Source organism: Mustela erminea, chromosome 1 (assembly GCF_009829155.1).
Source record: "Mustela erminea isolate mMusErm1 chromosome 1, mMusErm1.Pri, whole genome shotgun sequence".
NCBI lineage: Eukaryota > Metazoa > Chordata > Mammalia > Carnivora > Mustelidae > Mustela > Mustela erminea.
This window is the reverse complement of record NC_045614.1, coordinates 83,816,293-83,839,713: the sequence shown is the minus strand read 5'-3', so window position 1 is coordinate 83,839,713 and position 23,421 is coordinate 83,816,293. Positions and strand designations below refer to the sequence as shown.

General features: G+C 41.8%; 1 protein-coding gene across 8 annotated transcripts in view; it reads left to right on the top strand.

The window, feature by feature from the left end:
* The window catches only part of KAT2B (lysine acetyltransferase 2B), a 100,057-nt gene that overhangs the window by 54,113 nt on the left and 22,523 nt on the right, over window positions 1–23,421 (top strand). For 7 of the 8 annotated variants that reach the window (XM_032331498.1, XM_032331879.1, XM_032331849.1 and 4 more), the window contains exons 6-10: window positions 7,167–7,358; window positions 13,234–13,340; window positions 17,214–17,339; window positions 19,943–20,088; window positions 23,190–23,398. In XM_032331498.1, the coding sequence (XP_032187389.1) occupies window positions 7,167–7,358; window positions 13,234–13,340; window positions 17,214–17,339; window positions 19,943–20,088; window positions 23,190–23,398 (780 nt within the window). The remainder of the gene's footprint in view (window positions 1–7,166; window positions 7,359–13,233; window positions 13,341–17,213; window positions 17,340–19,942; window positions 20,089–23,189; window positions 23,399–23,421) is intronic. The other variant, XM_032331541.1, reaches the window with a different exon arrangement.

Here is a 23,421-nt window from a genome sequence, read left to right as displayed (position 1 = left end):
CCAAAAAAACAATGACCACAGATATAATAGCATTAAAAAATTTTTATAAAGAAGAAAAGGTCACGCTAGTCCCAGCACCATGATGAAACCGGTATCATTAAACATGTTGTCTTCCAGTCTTTGCCCTCTAACTATTTTATATTATTTAGAATGAAAAAAAAAATCTATAGAATTTACATCCTGTTTGTCCCCGTACTTAACAGCATATCAAACATTTTACTGGTTACATTATGGTCAGTTGAGTTGAGTACTGTAATTTGCCCAACTCTTTCCCTGTTGGTGGACATCAGGCTGTGCAAATATTCTTGGATTGCATGTTTTTTCCCTTAACATAGGAATTTGTTTTTACTGTTTTTGAATTGCAGAATAATTGAACTGACTTTAAAAATCTTAAATATGGGCCACACAAAGTAAGATGACCTACATTTCTTTTCATTTAAGTAGGAGAATGACTTGATTCCCATTTTATAACTTTCCCCCTTTTGTGCTTTATTTATTTAAGTAATCTCTACACCCACCATGGGGCTTGAACTCACAGCCTAGAGATCTAGAGTTGCATGCTCTTCCGACTGAACCAGCCAGGTACCCCCACCCCCTTTTATATTGTATAGGCACATCAGGCTTGCTTCAGGAGGTATTCCTGACTTAAAGTAGGCAATTTTTTTATAACCTGAGGAGCACTTGTACCCAGGTTATTATTTTCTTTTAAAGATTTATTTATTTATTTGAGAAAGAGAGAGAGTGTGCGTGAGCAGGAGGAGGAACAGAGGGAGAGACTCTTGAAGAGGACTCCCTGCTATGGATGGAGCCTAAGTGGGGACTCGATCTCAGGAGACCCTGAGGTCATGGCCTGAGCTGAAACCAAGAGTTGGACATTTAACTGACTGAGCCACCCAGGCACCCGTCCAGGTTATTTTCTCTAACAGTAGGAATGAGTATAGTTTAAGATGAGTTTTCCAGTCGCCTGGGTGGCTCAGTGGGTTGGGCCTCTGCCTTCGGCTCAGGTCATGATCTCATGGTCCTGGGAACGAGTCCCATATCAGGCTCTTTGCTCAGCAGGGACTCTGCCTCCCCGGCCCCCCCCCCCCCCCCCCCCCCCGCCTACTTGTGATCTCTCTCTCTCTCTCTGTCAAATAAATAAAATCTTAAAAAAAATTTTTTTAAAAAGATGAGTTTTCCTCTTTGATTATTGACCCAATATTCATGAGTAATATCCCCTTTCCTCTCCTCCTTTCTTTTACAAGATATGTAATTTGAGTTATAAAGTATTTCCATACTAATGGACTTTTATAGGAATTACAGATTTCTTTATCAGTTTTTTAAAATTACCTATTTCTATACTTTCATTTCAGAATTTTTTTGAAATAATATAGTTCCTATATTATTTTAGATGTCATTTATAATAAGGGCTAAAATAATCTATCAAAAATATAGGGACGTTGGGGGGGTGCCTGGGTGGCTCAGTGGGTTAAAGCCTCTGCCTTCAGCCCGGGTCATGATCCTGGGGTCCTGGGATTGAGGCCCGCATCAGGCTCTTTGCTCAGCAGGGAGCCTGCTTCTTCCTCTCTCTCTTTCTCTCTCTCTGCCTGCCTCTCTGTCTACTTGTGATCTCTGTCTGTCAAATGAATAAATAAAATCTTTAAAAAAAAAAATATAGGGACGTTGGGCGCCTGGGTGGCTCAGTGGGGTAAGCCGCTGCCTTCGGCTCAGGTCATGATCTCAGGGTCCTGGGATTGAGTCCTGTATCGGGCTCTCTGCTCAGCAGGGAACCTGCTTCCTCCTCTCTCTCTCTCTGCCTGCCTCTCTGCCTACTTGTGATCTCTCTCTGTCAAAATAAAAAAAAAAAAAATATATATATATAGACGCCTGGCCAGCTCAGTCAGTCGAACGTGCAAGTCTTGATCTTGGGTTCATGAGTTCGAGATCCACGTTGGGTGTAGGGATTACTTAAAAAATCTCTGTGTGTCTGTCTTTTAAACCCATCTGTGAACAATTGTCTAAGCTGAATATTTGCTAAAGCCAGACCTCTGAAGGTATTTACCACTCTTAACAGAGGAAAAATTGTTTCATCGAGAAGGAGAATTAAATGTAAAGCAGCATGGGAGGTATTACTGTATTTTAGAAAACAGTAAAAATATGTACTGTGTAGCATTTGGGAATTACCAAGAAATGGGTGGCACTTGCAGATACTTAAGGAGTAGTAAAATTAGAAATGGAATGTTGAAATGAACAGTGGGTTTGAATCATAGCTCCATCCCTCCCTCGTTCTGTATGATTTAGACCAGTCACTTCACCTCCTTAACCTTGAGTATCTTCGTCTGTCCGAGTCTCATGAATACCCTGAGTGTTCTGTGTAGCGTCTGGCACACAGGACAGGTGGTAGGAAGATGCTAGTCATTGTTTTCCTCCCACACTTGTTCTGTAAAACTCAGTTGCTGCCAGCGTGGGACTCTTAAGCTAGAGTGTGTACAACTGAAGGAGAGTATCATTATTTGACTATGAACTTTAGAAACTAAAATAACAGGGAATAGAAAGACAACAGCAGATTCCTTTCTAGCCCAGCCTCTTGGGCCACGGGCCGAGGGCTGAAGGAAGACTGGAGTCCAGCCACGGTGAAGAGAATCTGCTGAGAGACTGGAATGAGTACACCCCGATGAGTTCCGAAACCTGCTGATTTCTAGGTAGAATGGAGACGAGAACCTCTGTTAATAATAAATAAGGAAATGAAGGTAGACGATGCTCACCTCCCGCGCTTGCCCGCGATCACGCCACACTGATGAAGAAAGGGAAGTACAGAGAAGCAACCTGTGAAAATTATGAGAAGCAGTAATTGTTTCAGAGGAAAACCTCACTGTCATGAGCCCTTAGGATGTTAGTCAACCACACACCACTACAGCATGGTGTCTCACCGATACTCATCTTCTCAAAAATGGGTAATATTACAGGCTGCAGGCAACACCAGGTTTTATCTTGATGTGTAAGTGAACCTCAGGACCTGTAATGCTGGTTCAGCATATAATTTACAGCAGTTGTAGCGGTTAGAACAAAGGGGCTGAACGCTTCTGGAGCTTGTACGTCAGCAAGGAAATGGGGGGAAATCGGATTCTCTGTGGAAGAGACCAGACTCAGAGAATGATTATTGCATAGCTACCCTGTGAAGGTTTTCCAGTAAAAAATTAAGTGCAGATTGAACAGTAGAATTACTTAAATGACTTAATCCTCTCTGTTCTGAGTGAAGGAAAAATACAAATATTTTGCATACTGAAAATATCTGATATTGTCATGCTAACTATAGGTAATGATAATAAATAATGGAAGTATATATCCCCGGAAATCACTGTGGATTTAGAAAAAGATCTGGACAAATGTTTTGAAGTTTCCTGAATTTTGAGATGGTGCATTAATACAATTCCATGAAGAAATAACCTGAAAGTAAAGTGTCCGAAGATGGCGACTTTTTTTTTTTAAGATTTTGCTTATTCATTTGACACAGAGACAGCAAAAGAGGGAATACAAGAAAGGGGAGTGGGAGAGGGAGAAGCAGGCTCCCCACTGAGCAGGGAGTGGGATGCGGGGCTTGATCCAGGACCCTGGGATCATGACCTGAGCCTTAAGGCAGATGATTAATGACTGAGCCACCTAGGCACCCCTGAAGATTGTGACTTTTTCAAATACATCTGACCAGTAGAATCTGCTACTAGAAGTGGTAAATAATTAGTTTTAGACTTTGAATTGTGCAGACCTTCTGAAAGGTGTGATGGTCACCCCTATACTGGGGAGTTGTTTTGTAAGAATACAGTGCAAGTTGGATATAACTAAGTTGATTTTGGTGGAACAGTTCTATGTAACCATTGTTGCATGACTAAGCATTCATCATTAGGCGTATAAGTCTAGGACAGTACACAGCAGGAACATGGAAAGAACAATGGGCTAGGGGGTAAGAGACCCCCATGCCTTGAGTTGGGGTGAACTAGGACAGGTCACTTAATTCCTATATACCTTGGTATTTTCATTCCAGCAAGTAGGATGACATGGTTTGTGCTCAAGTTCTCCAGGTCTGTTCACATTTAAAATTTTTTTTTTTTTAAGATTTATTTTTATTTGACAGGCAGAGATTACAAGTAGGCAGGGAAACAGGCAGAGAGAGAGGGGGAGGCAGGCTCCCTGCTGAGCAGAGAGCCTGATGAGGGGCTCGATCCCAGGACCCTGAAATCATGACCTGAGCTGAAGGCAGAGGCTTAACCCACTGAGCCACCCAGGCACCCCCTGTTAACGTTTTAAAGAAAACAAGGTGGTTGGAAATCATCATGATGCTGTCAAAACTCTGAGAGAGTTATTTGCTGCATATACATGCCATTTTTTATTAGTCATACATACATGAATGAACTATCCTTTCACAGGTTTTTAGAAGACCTGAAACCAGTCATTTAGGTAAAATCTTTTCCTATGGTCCAGTGTTTGGAGGAGTGTGTGTGCAGAGACGAGGCATACGAGTTCCCATTTCTTCTTTCTGTCCCACCCCGCTTGAGGACCGTGTCATTTATTTAAAGTAGCACTCAGACACCACCGGTTGACTCAGTCTGTCTTAACCATCCCATGCACCTTAACAGATTGACCAAATGAAATTAACCTTGGAAGTCAAAACAAAGCTAAAAAGTATCAACTATGGTCTGTAAAATGGTTTTCAGAGGAAATGAATGGAAGTCTATTACTTGAAACATTTTACTAGACAGTAACAATCTGTGTTGCCTTCCCTTACCCTGGGAAGATTGCATGGCCTGTTAAGCACTTCTTTATAGCACTTCATGATTTTATGGTAATATTTATAACCTACCACTGCTATAGCAGAAATAACATCAGTTTTAAATAGACTCTTGGACATCTGTGACCCCTCTACAGATGGAAATGCTCTTTAGACTCAAAATCAGCACCTGCCATAGACCCATAGTGTGAGCCACAAATGTAATTTATAATTTTCTAGTGGTTACATTTTGAAAAGTAAATAGGCACAGGGCATTAATTTCAGTAATGTGTTATTTTACCCAAGATATAAATACTATTGCACTGTGTGATCAATGTGAAAAATTATTAATGATGCATTTTTACCTTCTTTTGTGTGGTCTTTAAAATCCAAAGTGTATTTTATCCTTATGGCACATCTCCGTTCATTCCCTCAGTTTTAAATAGTCAAAGCTAAATGGAGTCCTACCAGAGCAGTAAAGTTACGTTTCATGGAGAAGTATTTCACACTGTTCCCATTTAAAAGTAAATTTTAAATTGATTAAATGCCATAAAAAATTGAGCTCCTCAGTTGCCCTAACCACATTTCAGGTGCTCAGTAGTTACATGTGGCTGGTGGACTTTTTATCTGCACAGATCACAGAACACTCCCAGCAGCAAAGATGGCTATTTCAGACAGTACTGGTCTAAATCCTGAGAATCTTTAATCTTCCAGTACAGAAAATTGGACACATTTTTAACATTATAGTCTTGAGATGGTCCAAGTCTCATGAAACTGAGTTTCTGATTATTAAAATTTGTAACTTTAACTCTTAACGTTTGTCATTTCATAATTAGTCACTCGGGAGCTGGCCTCCCTTCAGCCCTGGATATCTTATAACCTCATTAAATGGCCACAGACTAACATCCAGCTGAGGCTGGCCTTGAAGGTGATACAGTTCTGTTCCAAGCACAAAGTAAATGTTCTTGCTAGCTGTCCGCTACCAGGATCACTGTTCCTGATTTGACAAGATACAGTGACACTTAAGATGTCCAATTGGTAATCATAAAATTACATTTGGGTATAAATTGTTAAGACAGAAAAGCTGAGAGAAGTATAGAAATAGTAGCAGGATTTTAAGGTTAATTTTGAATTTAGGCAGGTGAACTTGAACTAATGAAAATTGTCTTTTCGGGAGAGGAACTACCACCACTGCCGTCATACACACAGGGAAACTATGAAGGGATACAGAGTAAGATAAAGAAAGCAATAAGCATGAGTTAGTGACTGTTATTCCACTCTTTATTAAGGGTCTGAAAGTTCTTCAGGAGCTTCTCATTTGCAGTTTGGGCCCCTCTGAGCCCTCTCTCCCACTGTAAAGATTAGAAAGGCACACAGAGAGCAGAGGTGTTCATTTTTAGAAAGCAGTCCTGTCCTGGAAAAGTATGTTTGGCTCTGCTACCAAGGAGTAAGGATCTTCTGAGGTTCTGAGCCTTGGTCTGGTGCCACCCTCTGACCCCCACTCTACAGTGATAGGACTGGGTCCTGGGAATTTGAGACCTTGCATCCGGGCCAACCATAAAGAAAGAGGGCTGATTTTGAATAAACTTTCATTCTCCAGCTCCTCTTGGCTGAGGGATCTTTCTGCGTTGTGTGCCCTACATAGCCAGCGTACCCCAGGACTGTGGTCAGATCTCAAGCAAGCCTCTGGTTTCCCTCTGGGCCTGGGCACTCGTCCAGCTTTCTGTAATGCTGAAGTGCATTTTTAGGTTGGAGACTGACTCATTGAAAATGTACCTAAGCGACAGATGGTGAAGCTTATTACTTCCTGCGTTTTGACTGAGTTTTGAATAGTCTTGAAGATCTTTATCTTCCCACCAAAGCTTAGGGGTATGTGAGTGCTGTGTAGGCATTTTAAATTTTACTCAGAGAACGAGTTGGTGGAATTCTGAGTTTTTCACAAACGGGACTTACTCAGCTTCCCCTTTAATTTCTTCTTTTATTTAAACTACGATTTGTGTACCAGAAACTTGAATTACAGTGTGTACTCTCCATACAGTATCTCCTGGCATGGGTGTACCAACCCAACAAAGTAGGTATTATTGCTGTCCCCTTTTTACAGATAAGGACCTAGAGACTTAAGAACATAATTACAGTTTCCAGGTCATGGCAAAGCAGGGGTTTGACCCCAGGACTGTCTGACCACAGGACTCACTGCGTGATGCTGCAGTATGGGATGGTTTTCCTAGAGCTGGACCCTAGTGCTTGTATACAGGCGAGCTCCTCTAATTTCCAAGGTTCCTTAGCTGGCAGGGATACTACTGCTTATCACTGAGATCTAGTTTCTTCTGCTGTGGTTACTGGTGGGAGAGTCACCATCATTGGACATGTCAGAGGACCTGGGCGTTTAAGGGATATTGATGGTGCTTGTCTCCTCTTATCACAGGTGGCTGTGTTATTGCAACGTGCCCCAGTTCTGTGACAGTCTACCTCGGTATGAAACCACCCAGGTGTTCGGGAGAACTCTGCTGCGCTCAGTCTTCACAGTCATGAGACGACAACTCCTGGAACAAGCGAGACAGGAGAAAGACAAACTGCCACTTGAGAAACGAACTCTAATCCTCACCCACTTCCCAAAGTAAGAGAGCACCCTTTCTGGTCTTTGATCCTGGAGCTTGTGGTTGATAAACACACACCGAAGCCTGTATCAGTAAGGAGATCAGGAATGCCAGCAAAGTCATCCCAGGGAAGAGGAAGAAGGGACCCTCTCCTTCTCAGCTCCCCTTGTGGGTCTTTTTTGGTATTGCACAGTGAGTGTATCTGTTGTTGTGAATTGGTGTTGCTTGCAGACTTGGTTCCCTTGGCCCCAGCTCATCCCACCTGGATCCTGGTCTCTGGGTCTCGCAGTGGGGTAGAGCTTTGTTTGGTGTATTTAGCTGCCGGTACGCTAGAGGAGGATGGGGCGAGTGGTCGGAGCAGTTTCCATCTACTTGGCAGGACAACTCAAGTGGATCTTTTTTCCCATCCCACATCTCCAACGCTTTCGAAGCCTGGTGAATCACTCCTGCCTCAGCTCCAGTTAGCCTGCCCCCTCACTCTTTGTGAACTAGACTCCAAGAGCAGGGCTGGACTGGAATAGAGAGGCTCCCTCCGGAATGATCTTTGTGTGCCTCTGCTCAGTTTTTTGTAGAATGTACGCAACTCTTGCGCACCTTGGTGCGCTTCTGGTACCTGCAAGAGCTCTAACAGAGAAATAATCACTTAAATATTTTTCAGATGAAGGAAATGTGTTTAAAGGAATCAGAAGTTTCAGTGCTGGACTCTTGGCCTGGGAAATGCATTTTCAGTGCTAAGAACCAAAAATTTAAACTAAAAGTCTGATTGCTCATGAGGGGCTGAGGGTGCAGTTGTCGACTTGTGAGTGAGCCAGTTTATTCTGTGGGTGGCATTCTGCCTAGACCAGCGCTTCTGGTGAAGGAGGCAGACGATATTATTGGAAAGGGCTTTCTGGGTTCGATAGAGACTTTGTTTTCCACACCATTGAGAACTGCGGGTGTAGAGAAGATCATTTATTTATTTATTTACTTATTTAAATTTTTTTTTTTTTTAATTTGTTTGACAGAGAGGGAGATCCCAAGTAGGCAGAGAGGCAGGCAGAGAGAGAGAGGAGGAAGCAGGATCCATGCCGAGCAGAGAGCCCAGTGTGGGGCTCGATCCCAGGATCCTGAGATCATGACTTGAGCCAAAGGTAGAGGCTTTAGCCCACTGAGCCACCCAGGCACCCCAATTTATTTATTTATTTTTAAAGATTTTATTTACTTATTTATTTGATGGAGAGATCAGAGGCAGGCAAAGAGTGAGAGGGAAACAGGCTCCCCGCTGAGCAGAGAGCCCAGTGTGGGACTTGATCCCAAGACCCTAAGATCATGACCTGAGCCGAAGGCAGAGGCTTTGACCCACCCAGGCGCCCGGAGAAGAGCATTTACTTTTATTTATTTATTTTTTTAAATTTTATTTATTTATTTGACACAGAGAGATCACAAGTAGGCAGAGAGGCAGGCAGAGAGAGAGGGGAAGCAGGCTCCCTGCTGAGCAGAGATCCTGAGGCGGGGCTCTATCCCAGGACCCTGAGATCATGACCTGAGCTGAAGGCAGAGGCTTAACCCACTGAGCCACCCAGGCGCCCCAGAGAAGAACATTTAAAAGAGGAGGTATTACATACTTTAAGCAAGTACTGATGATGCCATGTTTTAGTAGGGAAGCTAGATTTTTATGATTAAGTTACTGTTAATTGGATTACCCAGTTTATTTCTCAGGAAAGATAGCTTTAATTTTTAAGAATAAGTTAGGTCCAAAACAACCACAAAAATGTTTTTTTTTTGCTAGAAATTAACTGTAAATTCCTTTGCAGTTTAACACAAATCCTAAACTGTGGGTAGAAGATGTCATGGGTAATTCTGGTGAGATTTAGCTGAATGCCTGATATTTGCACATAAATCCTAGCATCCTGAGTTTCAGTGTTTTCTCTAGGCAACCGGTTCCTGAGACTGAGGCATGACAGGAACATTTTGGTGTTCTCCAGGGAAGAAGGTTCAGAAGTACTGGAGCTGCCATTTGGGTCTTGCCCCTAAGTGGGTTAGGATCTATTACGCATGCTCTCATATCTAGTAGCTGCCTTTTCACTGGTCTGAGCTCCTTTCCTTCAAGATTGAGAGCAATTTTCTTTTCTTTTCTTTCTTTCTTTCTTTTTTTTTTTTTTAATTTTATTTATTTATTTGAGAGAAAGAAAGAGAGAGAGAGAGCATGGTAGGAGAGGGGATCAGAGGGAGAGGCAACTTCCCACTGAGCAGGGAGCCTGATGCGGGCCTCAGTCCCAGGACTCCAGGATCATGACCTGAGCTGAAAGCAGACACTTAACCAACTGAGCCACCCAGGCACCCGAGAGCAATTTTCTTATTTCTCTATTACATCTGCCACATAAGCAGCATTTTATATTTTTATAGTTGTCATTCTCTGTCTCTAAGCCAAGGCATAAAGAGGACCCTCCCCCCTGCTCCACCTTTTATGGTATTTAAAGAGAAATTTTAATTACCTTACAAAGTAACAGGGTTTTTTTTTTCCCCCATAGCAAATTCATTTTGCTTCTTGCAGATATTTGCTAATTATAGTGTGTTATGTTCCTTCATCCCATAGTTCTGGCATGCTTATGCTATCGAGTTAAAAAATCAATGCTGTTTTTTTTTTCTCTTCTCTATTACTAATGGTAGGGTAAAGCTACCACCCACTTCTCCTTTTAAATCCCTTGTCATTGAATATGACAACATGGAGGCTGATGGGGATTTATACCTCTAGCCTTGGCAGCAAAATAACGCACATGGAAGCTTAAGGTGCTGTTAGTCTTCGGTGCCGGCTCAGGGTGAGAGCTGTGCCTGGCTGCACGCCACTCCCCGAGGTGGCTGTGGTTCTCACATGCATTTGCAGGGCTCACATCTTCATCTTCCTCCTCTTCATATGGGCCCTTTCTTCTGCTTGGCTTTAACTTGTGCCTTTCCTAGGGCACTTGGGTGGCTCATTTGGTTAAGCATTTGCCGCTTGATTTTGGCTCAGGTCAGGATCTCAGGGTGGTGTGAACTAGTGCTGTGTCTCTCAGCAGGGAGTCTGCTTTCCTCGTTCTCCCTCTGCCCATCCCCCACGGTGCACTTGCTCCTGTGCTCTCTTTCTCAACTATATAAATCTTTAAAAAAATCAGTATGTAAATAAACAAAAACAAAACTTGTGCCTTTCCTCCCATCTACCAACTTACAAGATTATTATTAGAAAGGTTCAGTATCTATATTTTACCCTAAAAGTGATAAATAAATGCGCATGCTGATGAAAATTTGGTTAAGAGAAAACGAAGCAAAAGACGCCCCCCAAAGCCCTACCACTCAGAACTACTTTGTGTTTTTAGAGATTTTTGTTTGACGCCATGGATTGTTCTTTTATTCCACATGCAGTTTTGAATCGTATCTATACACAAAGGAAGCTCTCTCTCATGTCATTGTATGAAACTATTCTTTATTATAATAACTGTATTTACGTAGATACAGATATAACACACACACACACACACACACACACACACGGATATATAGAATATTTTTCCTAAATTAGTAATGGCGTTCATCCTTGGTGAGTCTCTGCAAGGCTTTGTGAAAGAGTTTTCTGATCATACAATTACTGATAGAGAAAGAGCCTAGAAAAGGAAAAGAAATTTACTTCTGTGATGAGGGGCCGTTGAGGAAATCTTGAGGGCTGTGTAAAAGAGGAAGGGGAGGAAAGGCCTCAAGCACTTTTTCTCCTCAGCAAGATCACAATGTGATCTTAGTAAGGCTCTTAACCTCCTACTGCTGTCAGTCTTTCTGTGATTGGTAAGAAACATACCAAAATGTTTTAACATGTAGCATAATGGTGGCTTGGTTGGAAGTAGAAGTGACTCATGCAGTTTCTATAAACCATGAATTAAACTATCGTGTACGGGTAGGTACTCATTCAAATGGTCCCTTGTTCTTGAATCTGAGATTTAATCTGAGCAGCAAGTAAGAAGACCCCTCGGACCTTTTCCCCATCTATTTTCACTTCAACAAACAAACATCTCCCACCCCTGAAATCATTTAAAATCATGCAGGCATTGATAGGTGAGAAGAATTGTGGTACTTTTAGTGATAGGGATAATGATGATGATGGTACTGATCCTTGATCAGTTGTCCAAAACCTTGATACTGGTGTTTCAGAATTCAAGATTTAAAATATTTTGTAGAGGTAATATGACACTTATTTTATATATCTCAGTTCTAGGGATAGGGACAGTCCCCCTAAATCATATCTACTCATAATCGTAAAAACTATAAATAGTTTTATGTATGTTCAGATCAGATTGTTATGAAATGGGTCATGGAAGATCTTTTTAAAAGAGCTTTTGGGGTTCAGAATTTCAGATACAGGATAGTGGACTCATCATATTCAACCTTTATTACATCATTGCAGCGTGAACTTCATGAGGGCCAGATGTTCACTCTGTCCTCACAGCACCTAACACAGTGCCTGGCACAGGGTAGACGTCCAGCCAGTATTTGTTGAATGGATGAATGGAACACTTACATGGGGGTCAGACACCATTTTATGTTGAACATTAGCTTATTTCTCACTGTGACCCTTTGCAGGAATTACTGTTGATATTTCTGTTTTATGGAAGTGGAATCTGAGAAAGAGGAAGGCTAGAATTTCTTTCAAGGATCACAGAAATTGAGTGGTGAGCTCAGCCAGTGGATTCTAGAGCCCAGGTTCTTAGCCATTTTTTTTTTTTTTAAATTCCTCCACTAGAATGTATGTGCCTTAAAAAGAGGCTTGTAGAAGGGTATTCCAGTACCAGACGTGTAGATTTGTATTGGTATTTTAATCATAATTCTTTAATTTTTGTGTACATAAGTCTAAGGTACTTCATCAAAATTTAATTATCTAGGCCTGTTCTTATGGACTCCTTTTCAGTAAGCCCAGGTAGAGCTTGGCTATCTATATTTCTAACAAGATCTCCAGGTGATTTCTGTGGGTCCCCAAACTTTCAGATCCATTTGGTTTATAACTTGACAAAAAGTATAACATAGTAATCAACCACAGTCTAATCCTAGCCCTGTAATGTACTAATTGTGGAACTTTGTGCCAGTGATTTAATATCTGTGCTTTAAGTTTTTTCTTCTGTAAAATGGCTATAATAATGGATTCTGTGTCATAGGTTTTTTAAGAAGATTACCTGAATTAATAATACATCAACCACTTAGAACAGTGTTTGTAAGAGTTATATACGTGTGTGATAATAAAAATAAAATATGTGGCTCTTTTGTTTGATGTGAGGATTTGATAAGAAGTTCATAGAAGAGTATATAGGCACATGGCAAGAACTTGATAACTATTAGCTTTTGGGATAGACAATGACAGTGGTAATGACAGCTACATAGGTGGTGAAAATTTTTTTTTTTAAGATTTATTTATTTATTTATCAGAGATCACAAGTAGGCAGAGAGGCAGGCAGAGAGAGAGGAGGAAGCAGGCTCCCCGCTAAGCAGAGAGCCTGATGCGGGCTCAATCCCAGGACCCTGAGATCATGACCTGAGTGAGCCAAAGGTAGAGGCTTTAACCCACTGAGCCACCCAGGTGTCCCAGATGATGGAAATCTTGCTCTGAGGTTGAGGAGTACTCAGTGCACTGCATTCCTACTGATAGAACACTGTGCAGTCTATCATGTCAAACCATGCAGAATCAGAAGAGAATAAATTTGTAGAAATGTATTTTTAAAATTTGAATATTCTGGAGCTGCCCACAGATCATCATTCGAGTCATCATTCATGAGCGTCTTTCTGAGTTGAAAGTGAGATGCTGATGTTGGGATGCTTGCCATAGATGGTTAGGGCTTTTCTCCCTCTGGTAGTGCATTAGTTTTTTTTTATCTTACTGTTGCTTTTACTCTTGGTGCCTAGGTTCCTGTCCATGTTAGAAGAAGAAGTTTATAGTCAAAATTCTCCTATCTGGGATCAGGATTTTCTCTCAGCCTCTTCCAGAACCAGCCAGCTAGGAATCCAAACAGGTAAATTTCTTTTTGCATAAATTCGAGAACAATTGGGAAGTGTTAGTCACAGCTCACTCTGCATTTATTTGTGTTTTTCGTCAAAACACTGAAGAACAGAGCCAGCAAAAAAGGAACACTCTGGCAAATCTTGCATCTGCATCTCTGTTAATGAGGAGCGCAGGTGCAGATCAGTTAAAATCAACTCCTCCTTGTACCTAGTGGGTTTGCTTAACTTGCGCATTATAATTTTATAAGAGGTGTAAAATACCACACAGCTCGGCTGTGTAGTCAAATGCTGGCTCTTTTTAAAGACACATAAGGTCTCCGTCCAGAGCCAGATATGCCTGGGAATCCAGTCTTTGTGAATCTGTGGTGTCTGGTGGGTGGTGCATCAAGTTACTCTCATGGATCAAGGTAGGGAGGTGAGTGGAGAGGAGCAGTCTGAGTCTCAGGTCATGAGATGCTTCCCAGTGGGGCTAGAGCACCCTTGGCATTGCGTTGAGTGGCGGCATTTTGACAAAAGAAGAGACATGAGACTTCTGGAGTCACACTGATCCCAGAGAGAGGATCTGAATTGCCACCTTTGACACTTGGAAGACTCTGGAGAAGTTTAGCAAGAGAGGCCAGCGCAGTCATTTATATATGGCCACAGGGAAGGAGACTGCAGAATTTTGACGTCAGTTTTCAGTGTATCTAGCTCAGTGTGTAGTATTTTTGCCTGCAGCAAAAAAAAAAAAAAAAAAAAAATTATAGTCAAAGTCACCTTCCTGAGTACATTCCCAATTGTTCTGTGAATTCTGACAAACACACATAGCTGTATAACCACCAGTCCCATCAAAATACAAAACAGTGGCCTCACCCCAGAAAACTCCTTTGTAACCCTGTGTTGTCCGTTCATTGCCCTGCCTCTAGCCTTGGCAACCACTGGTGTTGCTTTTGTTCCAGGAGTCTGCCTTTTCTAGAATGTCATGTGAATGGAATCGTATGGTACACCATTTTCTGAGTCTGACTTCTTTCACTCCATGTAATACATTTGAGAAGGTGATTAAAAAAATTTTCTTTTTCATCTAGAGCCCAAGTTTGGATGCAGATATAATTAAATCCCTACCAAGCAGAGTACTTAGGGAATGAGGTAGTTTGGCTTGGATCAGATCTTTTTTGTTTGAATTCTCGTTTTTAGAGGCTTGCGTTTTTAGCATGGGCAGGACGTGTTTTCTGTGTGGCTGGGCATATCCCCTGCATTGTGCTCTATGTCCCTGTGCTGTTCACTTTATCTTGATCTCATCTGGTTTTCAAATGACATCTCTCCCACAAACCCTTTCCTTACTCTTCCTGTGCCTTCCATACTCTTCCAAACTTTCACAGAGCCTTGAATATATCTTATCTTTGGTTCTCTTAACTTGTCTGCCTGTGGCGTCACTTGTGATGATTTAAAATAATACTGATTGCTGAGGCTTTTCCCAAGAGAGTGATATAATTGGTCTTGCCTAGACATTGAGACTTTTAAAAGCTCCCCAGGTGATTCTGATGTGCAGCAGTATTTGAGAACTGCTCTGTCATACAGCACTTAACTCCTGCTATCGTAACCCTGTTTTTCTATAAGCCTTGTCTCCTCTGAGTTTGACTCTTGGGTGGTGAGAGACCGTTTTCCACAATAATAATAACATACTTCTGTTAAGTACTTCCCTATGAAGTTTGTTTCATATGAAAGCCTTAGCACAAACCCTGAGGTCGATATTATTATCCCCTTTATGTAGATGAGAAATAGAAGCTTTGAGAAGAGCACCAGGTGGGCCCACAGGCAGAGCTGTGGGATTCCTTAACTGCTTCCTTTCGTGAAGAGCCGGACTCTAGCCGCTAGCCCGCGGTGCTGCTCTGGCATGTGCTGCAGATGTGCAGGCAAATGCCTGTGGGAGGAACTGTGAAGAACACAGCGCCTTCCTTAGGGCAGGGGACAGCAAAGCTGACAACTGAAGTTGACAGCAGGGTCGGCTTTGTTCTTTTCTGGAGGCTCTTCCCAAGAGGATTCCTCTCCCTCTCTGAAAACTCCCCTTGACCCTTGCCTGCTCAGAGTGCTTCCCAGTCTGTTTGGCTTCCAGCACATTCTGTGCCGTAGCACAGGATGGAGAAGGCGGACGTTGTCTCTTGACTCTCGGGATTCCACATTTATTTCTGTGATGAAGGTTGTAACCCAGTTGAGCTGTATTGTGCTCTTTAATACTACCCAAATCTGTCAGAAGCAGGCTGCCTTTTCCTGTTCTTCTGTAATTGCAGTGTGTTCTCTGGGGGGAAGGAAGAGTGTAATCATCTACTTAATTGGCATGTCTGCACGTCTCTGCAGCTGTGATAAATGACATTTGTAATGATGGCTCTGAAGTTTTGCAAGATACTCAGATGTCTTCAGAGTCACCGGAGTTCCTCTTTGTGTGGAATCACTCCAGCGCACTTTGAGATTCAGAAGGCCTGTATCCTGGAAGCGAAGCCACACAGCCTGGCACTTAAGTGTATTCTGAGCCCTGTGGAACGCTGCCTCTGTTGCTCCATTCACGTCCTCCATCACTTTATTGGCTGTATAGAACGTTCTCTGGGTGCTGAATGGTGGCTGCATTGAAACTTAGTTGAGCCTTCTCTCTGGGCACCCGGCTGCCCTGCCTTACTCTGTCCTGTATGAGACCAGTGCCACTGAGAAGGTCTGTGTCCTTCATCTGCTCTCACCCCATTAGCTATAGATCAGCGGCACACTCTCAAAGCAACGTCCTATTTCCTACAATGGCTTTATAAAACAAACGGAGAAGTCTTTTATTTGTAAACACTCCCAACTTACAGAAAAGTTGCAAGAGTAGGACAAAGAAATCTTGCATACTGCATCTCCTTTCCCCAGATTCACTACTTATTAACATTTGGGCATATTTGCTTTATCTTCTCCTCTCTCTCTCTCTCTTTTTTTTTCCTAAACTGTTGGAAAGTTGCAAACGTCATGCCCCTTTACTGAGCTCAGTGGGTATCTCCCAAGAACAAGGACATTCTCTTACTTCACAACAGCACAGTTATCAAAGTAAGGAATTTAAGCTTGATGCAATATTATTATCTAATCTGTAGACTGCTTTCCATTGTGCCTCTTATCTCAGTCATGTGGTTTATAGCAATTTTTGTGCTGCTTCATGAGGCACATGATGTTGGCCTTTCTCCTTCTTGTGGGGATAAGCTTGGTCACTTGGCGACGGTGGCCTTTTCATGGTTTCTCTGCTGTAGTTTTAATCATTTTTCCTTTGGCAATAAAGTGTTTTTTGTGGAGAGATACTTTGAAATTATCCTGTCTTCATGAAAATTATACTCCCAAGGTTTAGCCTGCACAGATGATTCTAACCTGAATCAATTATTATATGCTGGCACCAAATGTTTTTTGTTTTGTTTTGTTTTTCCCGCTTTAACATTCATCATTCCTTCCTTTTTATTTATTGGTGTTCTCCTTTGAGGAAGACTTTTACCTTCTTGCCTACTTATTTATTTATTTATTTATTTATTCTTTCATTATTTTTTTCGATATGGACTCAGATCTCCTTGTTCTATCCAATGGGCTATAATCTGTTACTTACTTTATTATATCCTCACATTGGCCCCAAAGCTATTTTATTTTAATCAATGAATTAACTTTTAAAAGATTTTATTTTTAAGTCTTCTCTATACCCAGTGTGGGGCTTGAACTTACAACCCCAATATCAAGACTTGTATGCTCCATCCCCTAAGCAAGCCAGGTACCCCTCGATGGCTTTTATTTTGAAGATGACTTTGTTGTGGTGTTAGGCAGGAATGGGATGGTTGCATGTACAGTTGGTTCCTTGTTGCCTAAGAAAGGAGTCACCTAATACCTTTTTTTCTTTTTGGGGCCAGTCATCAGTCCACCTCCTGTAGCTGGGACCATTTCATATAATTCAAACTCATCTTCCCTTGAGCAACCTAATGGAGGGAGCACCAGTCCTTCCTGCAAAGGCTCTTCTGGGCTTGAGGCAAACCCAGGTAAGCTCTTAACCAGGCATAAGAAGAGGCTATGATTTGCTGTAGAAGTTCTGTTATCTGGGGAGTGCCATAGGTAGAGTTAGACCAACTACAAATTGTGCATGTCCAGGATTTCAGTGGCTAGAAATCACATTGAGCTATACTGGTTCGTTATTGCTATGTAACAAAGGAACCTAAAGCGCAGAGACTTCAAACTGTAGTCATTTATTATCGTAGTTCACTCATGCTGTGTGTTTGCTGGAAGGTGGCTGATCTCAGCCAACCTCGTTCAGTCTTTACTCGGCTTGCTCCTGAGTCTCCCTGTTGACCGGGAGCTCTGTTCTGGGCTTGGCTAGAACACTTAAGGTGGAACATCTCTGTTCCACATACTTCTCATCCTCCTCCTGGGATCCTTGGGCTGCTTTTCTTTTTCTTGGGGCAGAATATGTCCTTCTGAAGAGGCCAGAAGCATCAGAGAACAAGTAGAAATACATACAGTTTCTTGAAGCCTAGGCTCAGAACTGGTATTGCATCGCTTCTGCCTTATTTTGTCATCTGAAGCCATTACACGGTCAAACTCAGAGTCGAGGGGTGGAGAAATGTGCTCTGCTTCTTTTGTAGGGAGAACCGCAAAGTCATATGGCAGAGTGTGGATACCAGGATGCAAAGAATTTGGCCACTAATGTAGTCAGACATGTGGGCAAAAAACATCTCCTAATCCTACATGCATTTCGCAGTCACAGAATGTTTTGAAGGTTGCATTTCTGTCCACAGACTTGACATCAAACAAATCTTGAGTATGACCAAAGTTTGACATTAAAGAAGTGGCATAAGCGAGGGAACGAAGAAAAATTTAAGTGTGGGTCCACATAGTTAGCGTATGTGACACCGTTTACTCTCTCTCACTTCCGAGGGAGGCATCACTAATCAGTCCCAAAACTCTTTGCTGGTGAGCTGGAATATAGCCTCAGATACTTTCTTACCATAACTCTTATTAGCAGTGTATCAATTCTGGGGCATATTACTTATAAACCCAGCTACAAAATAAGTATTTCATAACATTACTCTTGGGGAATCACTGGACTTGAAAGCTTCTTGGTCAGATGACTGAAAATATTCTCATTTACCTTTAATAACAACTAAAAAAGTTACAAAAACAAGAACTCAACAAAAGCCATTTAGTAAGTGACATAATGTTTTTGAAAGCTTCTCTTATAGATAAGGTACTTTACCTTGTTCTGTTCTGTTAACTAAAGATGTTGAGAATGCTCTGTGGAAATGCACTTAGTGGGATTCAGACATGGGGAATAATTATATTTGAACATCTAAAACATTTTTAAATTTTTAATTATAAAAATAAATCCATATTATGATGGCGGGGAGAGCCAAGCATGATAGTAGAAAGGACAAAAAGTCACCACATAATCTTTTTTTTTTTTTTTTTTTTTTAAGATTATTTATTTATTTATTTGACAGAGATCACAAGCAGGCAGAGAGGCAGGCAGAGAGAGAGAGAGGAGGAAGCAGGCTCCCTGCTGAGCAGAGAGCCCGATGCGGGACTCGATCCCAGGACCCTGAGATCATGACCTGAGCCGAAGGCAGCGGCTTAACCCACTGAGCCACCCAGGTGCCCAGTCACCACATAATCTAAGGAGGAAAATTTTCTTTGTCTTTTCATGGCCTTTCCCAGCACGTGACATGTTGAGAATGGCCCTTCTCATTTGTGAGGTATCATTTTATGGCAAAAAAAAGCATTGTGAGAGATAAAAAGGGTTATTTTATAATGAAAAAACTAAATTCACCAGCAAGATAAAACATTTCATTTGTATATTTCAAATAGGTATAGACGTAAACATAATATACACATAATATACACATTCAAATATGTATAGGTGTATACATAATGTACACATATATACACATATAATATACATGTATACATAATATACACATACTATGCATACACACATGTGTACATACGTACATACATGAGAGAATTAACCACAAAGAGAAATAACCTCATCAACAAATAGTTGAAGGCTCAAAGCAACATCTTCGAATAATTCCTAGTTCAAGCTGACACAGCTATCATTAAGGATATAGAAGCCCTGAAAACATAATTAGTAAGCTTAATCTGATGGATGTACAGAGATCATTATTGCTAAAAGTCAGAAAATCACACTATTTTCAAGAAGACACAACACATTTACAAATAATTGGTAGTATTTTCTCAGGTAAGATTCAAAAATTTTTGGTGTTTTGTTACTATATGGACCATGTTCTTTGACCACAAAGGGACTAAATGTAGAGATTAGTAATCATGATAATTGAAATCACCCTTGCATTTGCATATGAGCAAATACATGCCTTCATAACTCATACAGCAAATAAAAAAAATTATCATAGAAAATATTCAGAATAGATCTGTGGTTGGCAGTTACTGTGACCTCCTCCCATCTGTGACCTTCTTTCCCATCTTCGCTGCCGCCCCTTCTCCGGATAAATGGAGAATGACTTCCATGCCCATCAGTGTTCACAGAAAGTTAATTAAATTAGTGGGCATGCATTACCTGCTTTGTGTTTAAGATCATCCATTGTTTGCCCTTTTATTTTGATCATCACAGGAGAAAAGAGGAAAATGAATGACTCTCATGCCTTGGAGGAGGCCAAGAAACCCCGAGTTATGGGGGATATTCCAATGGAATTAATCGACGAGGTCATGTCTACCATCACAGACCCTGCAGCAATGCTTGGACCAGAGGTCAGCAGGGTAAACAAGAGCAGCCCAGCCCCCAGCCACCTGGTAGACCCCTTTTGTTTTCCTGGCCACTCCAGCTCTTAGAAACGGGGGTGGTATCATTGAGAGAGAGCGTGTTACGCTATCCTGGTTTGTGTTTAACCAGCTGTTCATGGTATGGAGGGCAAGACAAGCTGGTGGAGAGGTGATTCCCCTTGATAAATATCACATTACAGAGAAACATACTAATAATACCACATAGTTGAAGGCAGTCTCACCTCCCTAATCTCTTAATCTTGGAATATTTAAATCCTCATAAATGTTAGAAACATTCCATGATAAAGAACCATGGTTTGTTTTTGTTTTTGTTTAAGATTTTATTTATTTATTAGACAGAGATGACAGAGAGCACAAGTTGTGGGGGGGAGAGGGAGAGGCAGGCTTCCCACTGAGTCAGGGAGCCTGATTCTGGGCTTGATCCTAGGACCCTGAGATCATGATATGAGCCAAAGGCAGCGCTTAACTGACTGAGCCACCCAGGCATCCCTGAGATCCATAGTTTCTTTATTTAGATTCACCAACTGTTAACATGTTACATTTGTATTACCTCTGTCTTTCTCTCCTATGAACCATTTGGAACCATTTCAGAATTCAGTATAGATGTCATAACATTTCACCTCTATATTTTCCTGTTTCTTAAGATGAAGACTTCTCTTATATATTACCATGTAACCATGTAGTACCATGTAACCATGTAGTTACCACTATCAGAAAATTTAGCTAGGTTATATTTTCTAATGTATGGATTTGCAAACTACAGCCAAATCTGGCCCACTGGCTGTTTTTGTAAATAAAGTATTATTGAAACATTATTTATGTCTTCCTTGCACTACAAGAGCAGATTTGAATAATTAAGACAGGTGATATATGACCTACAAAGCCTAAAATACTTGTATTTGGCCCCTTTATAAGAAAGTTTGCTGACCCCTGGCCTAATGTTTAGAGAGCCCGTATCGGAGTTCCCCCTGTTAACCATATTATGTCCTTAGAACATTTGTTCCTGTTGTTGAAGGATCAGGCAGGGATCATGAATTGCATTTAGGTTCTTTCTCTTCATCTCTTAGTCTCCTTTAATCTAGAACAGCTACCCAGTCCTTTTTTTTCTTTTTCTTTTTTTTTTTCTTAATGGCAGTACCATTGTTAGAGTCCTGCTTACTAATTTTATGTAACGACCCCTTTGGATTTGTCTATTTACTCGTGATTGGATTCATGTAAAGCAGTTTTGGTAAAAGCTCCTTTATTGCATCCAAGGCAGTTTAAGACATTTCTGGGGCTCCTGGGTGGTTCAGTCAGTTAAGCGCTTGACTCTTGATCCAGGGTCATGGGTTCAAGCCCTGTGTTGGGCTCCACGCTGGGCTTGGAGCCTACTTTAAAAAAAACAAAAAAGACATATGACAGCTTCCAGGAAGTAAAGAACTGGCTTGGAGATTATTTGGTAAAGTATCTTTTAAAAATTTTTTAGTGTGGCTCTGCTACATCAGTTTTTAATTTGTCATGCTTCTGAGATATTTATTTTATGGTATTGAGGATAAGTCAGAGAACTAGAATGTTTTAAGAGAAAGACCTCTTTGTAAGATTATTCCTCACATTACCTGGTAGATATCCAGTCCTGGTGTCTAACACTGTAGACCTTATGTGGGCTTGTCTCTCAAGGGTTTAGTAACTTCACAGGTTAGTTTAGCTCAGGTTTTTCAGCTGTGAAGTATGGATGTCAGCACACATTTCAAAATTTGTTGGGTAGATTTTATAGTGTAATGAGGTTGGCTTGTACAGGTTTGCACAGGCAATTGTTAAATTTTCAAGAATTTTGTGAGCTGGGTGTTAAATATGTTGGTAGCTTGAAATTGACCACAGTTGCCCTGGTCACCTGGGCAGCCAGTGTAGACCAGTGGGATGAGCAAGTGCTCCCATTTGGGGCTCTTCTTCCCTGGGGGACTGTTGAACATTTACCTGCATACCCCTGGGTGGATTAAATAGATCAGGAGAATAAGGTGCTGGCACAAGGTTGTGCTGCCAGCTGCGTCTGAGAGTGGGACGGCAGATACCCTCAGACAGAACACTGTCCTCCAAAAAGAGGTGCTAACACCATAAATGTGACTGCCACTGTTGGGACTGTGATGGGAATTTTGCGGCTCAGTTACCCTGAGGGTCCCGTAAAGCTTAGCCAGGTGGGATTCCTCCAAACCGGGAGTTCGTAAAGCTTAGCCAGGTGGGATTCCTCCAAACCGGGAGTTCGTACACAGGACAAATCTGGTCTGCTCAACCCCTGCCCCCACCTTGTTAAAAATTTTATTTATTTATTTGAGAGAGAGAGAATGAGAGAGCACAAGACGGGGGAGGGTCAGAGGGGGAAGGGTCAGAGGGAGAAGCAGACCGCCTGCCAAGCAGGAAGCCTGATGTGGGACTCCATCCCAGGACTCCAGGATCATGACCTGAGCCAAGGGCAGTTGTATAACCAACTGAGCCACCTAGGCACTCTACACCTTCCCCCTTTTAAATGTTTTATTGGAGCTCTACTATACTTATTCATTCATTCATTCATTCATTTATTCATGAGAGAGAGAGAGAAGGTACACAAGTAGGGGGGAGGAGCAGAGGGAGAGAATCCCCAAGCTGACTCCCTGCTGAGTGTGGAGTCCTCTGCAGGTCTCTATCTTACAGCCCTGAGAACATGATCTGAGCCCAGATCAAGAGTTTGACACCTAACCAACTGAGCCACTCAGGCAACCCTCTCCCCGGCCACCATTCATTGATATATGTCTGTGTCTGCTTTCACACTACAGCAGGGTTGACTAGTAGCCGCAGAGACCTTATATTTACTATATGGCCCTTTATAGGAAAGTTTGATGGCTCCTAAGCCATGCCGAATATCCATGTACACATATGATACTCTAATTTCTCAAAATGCTTTATCTCCCGTTTCCGTTTCAGTTTTAAAACTTGTGTATGTTGTTTGGGTCCCTAAAAATTCACAAATGTGTATCTTATTAGAACAAATCAGAGAAGCATGGAGGTGTCCCATCCCCATTATCTTAAGAGAGGAGTTGTGTATAATTTTTTCCTGTCTCCTGCAGACCAATTTACTGTCAGCACATTCAGCCAGGGATGAGGCAGCAAGACTGGAAGAGCGCAGGGGTGTGATTGAATTTCATGTGGTCGGCAATTCCCTGAACCAGAAACCCAACAAGAAGATTCTAATGTGGCTGGTCGGTCTCCAGAACGTGTTCTCACACCAGCTGCCCCGGATGCCGAAAGAGTACATCACACGGCTTGTCTTTGACCCGTAAGTGGAACTTGGCTCTTCTT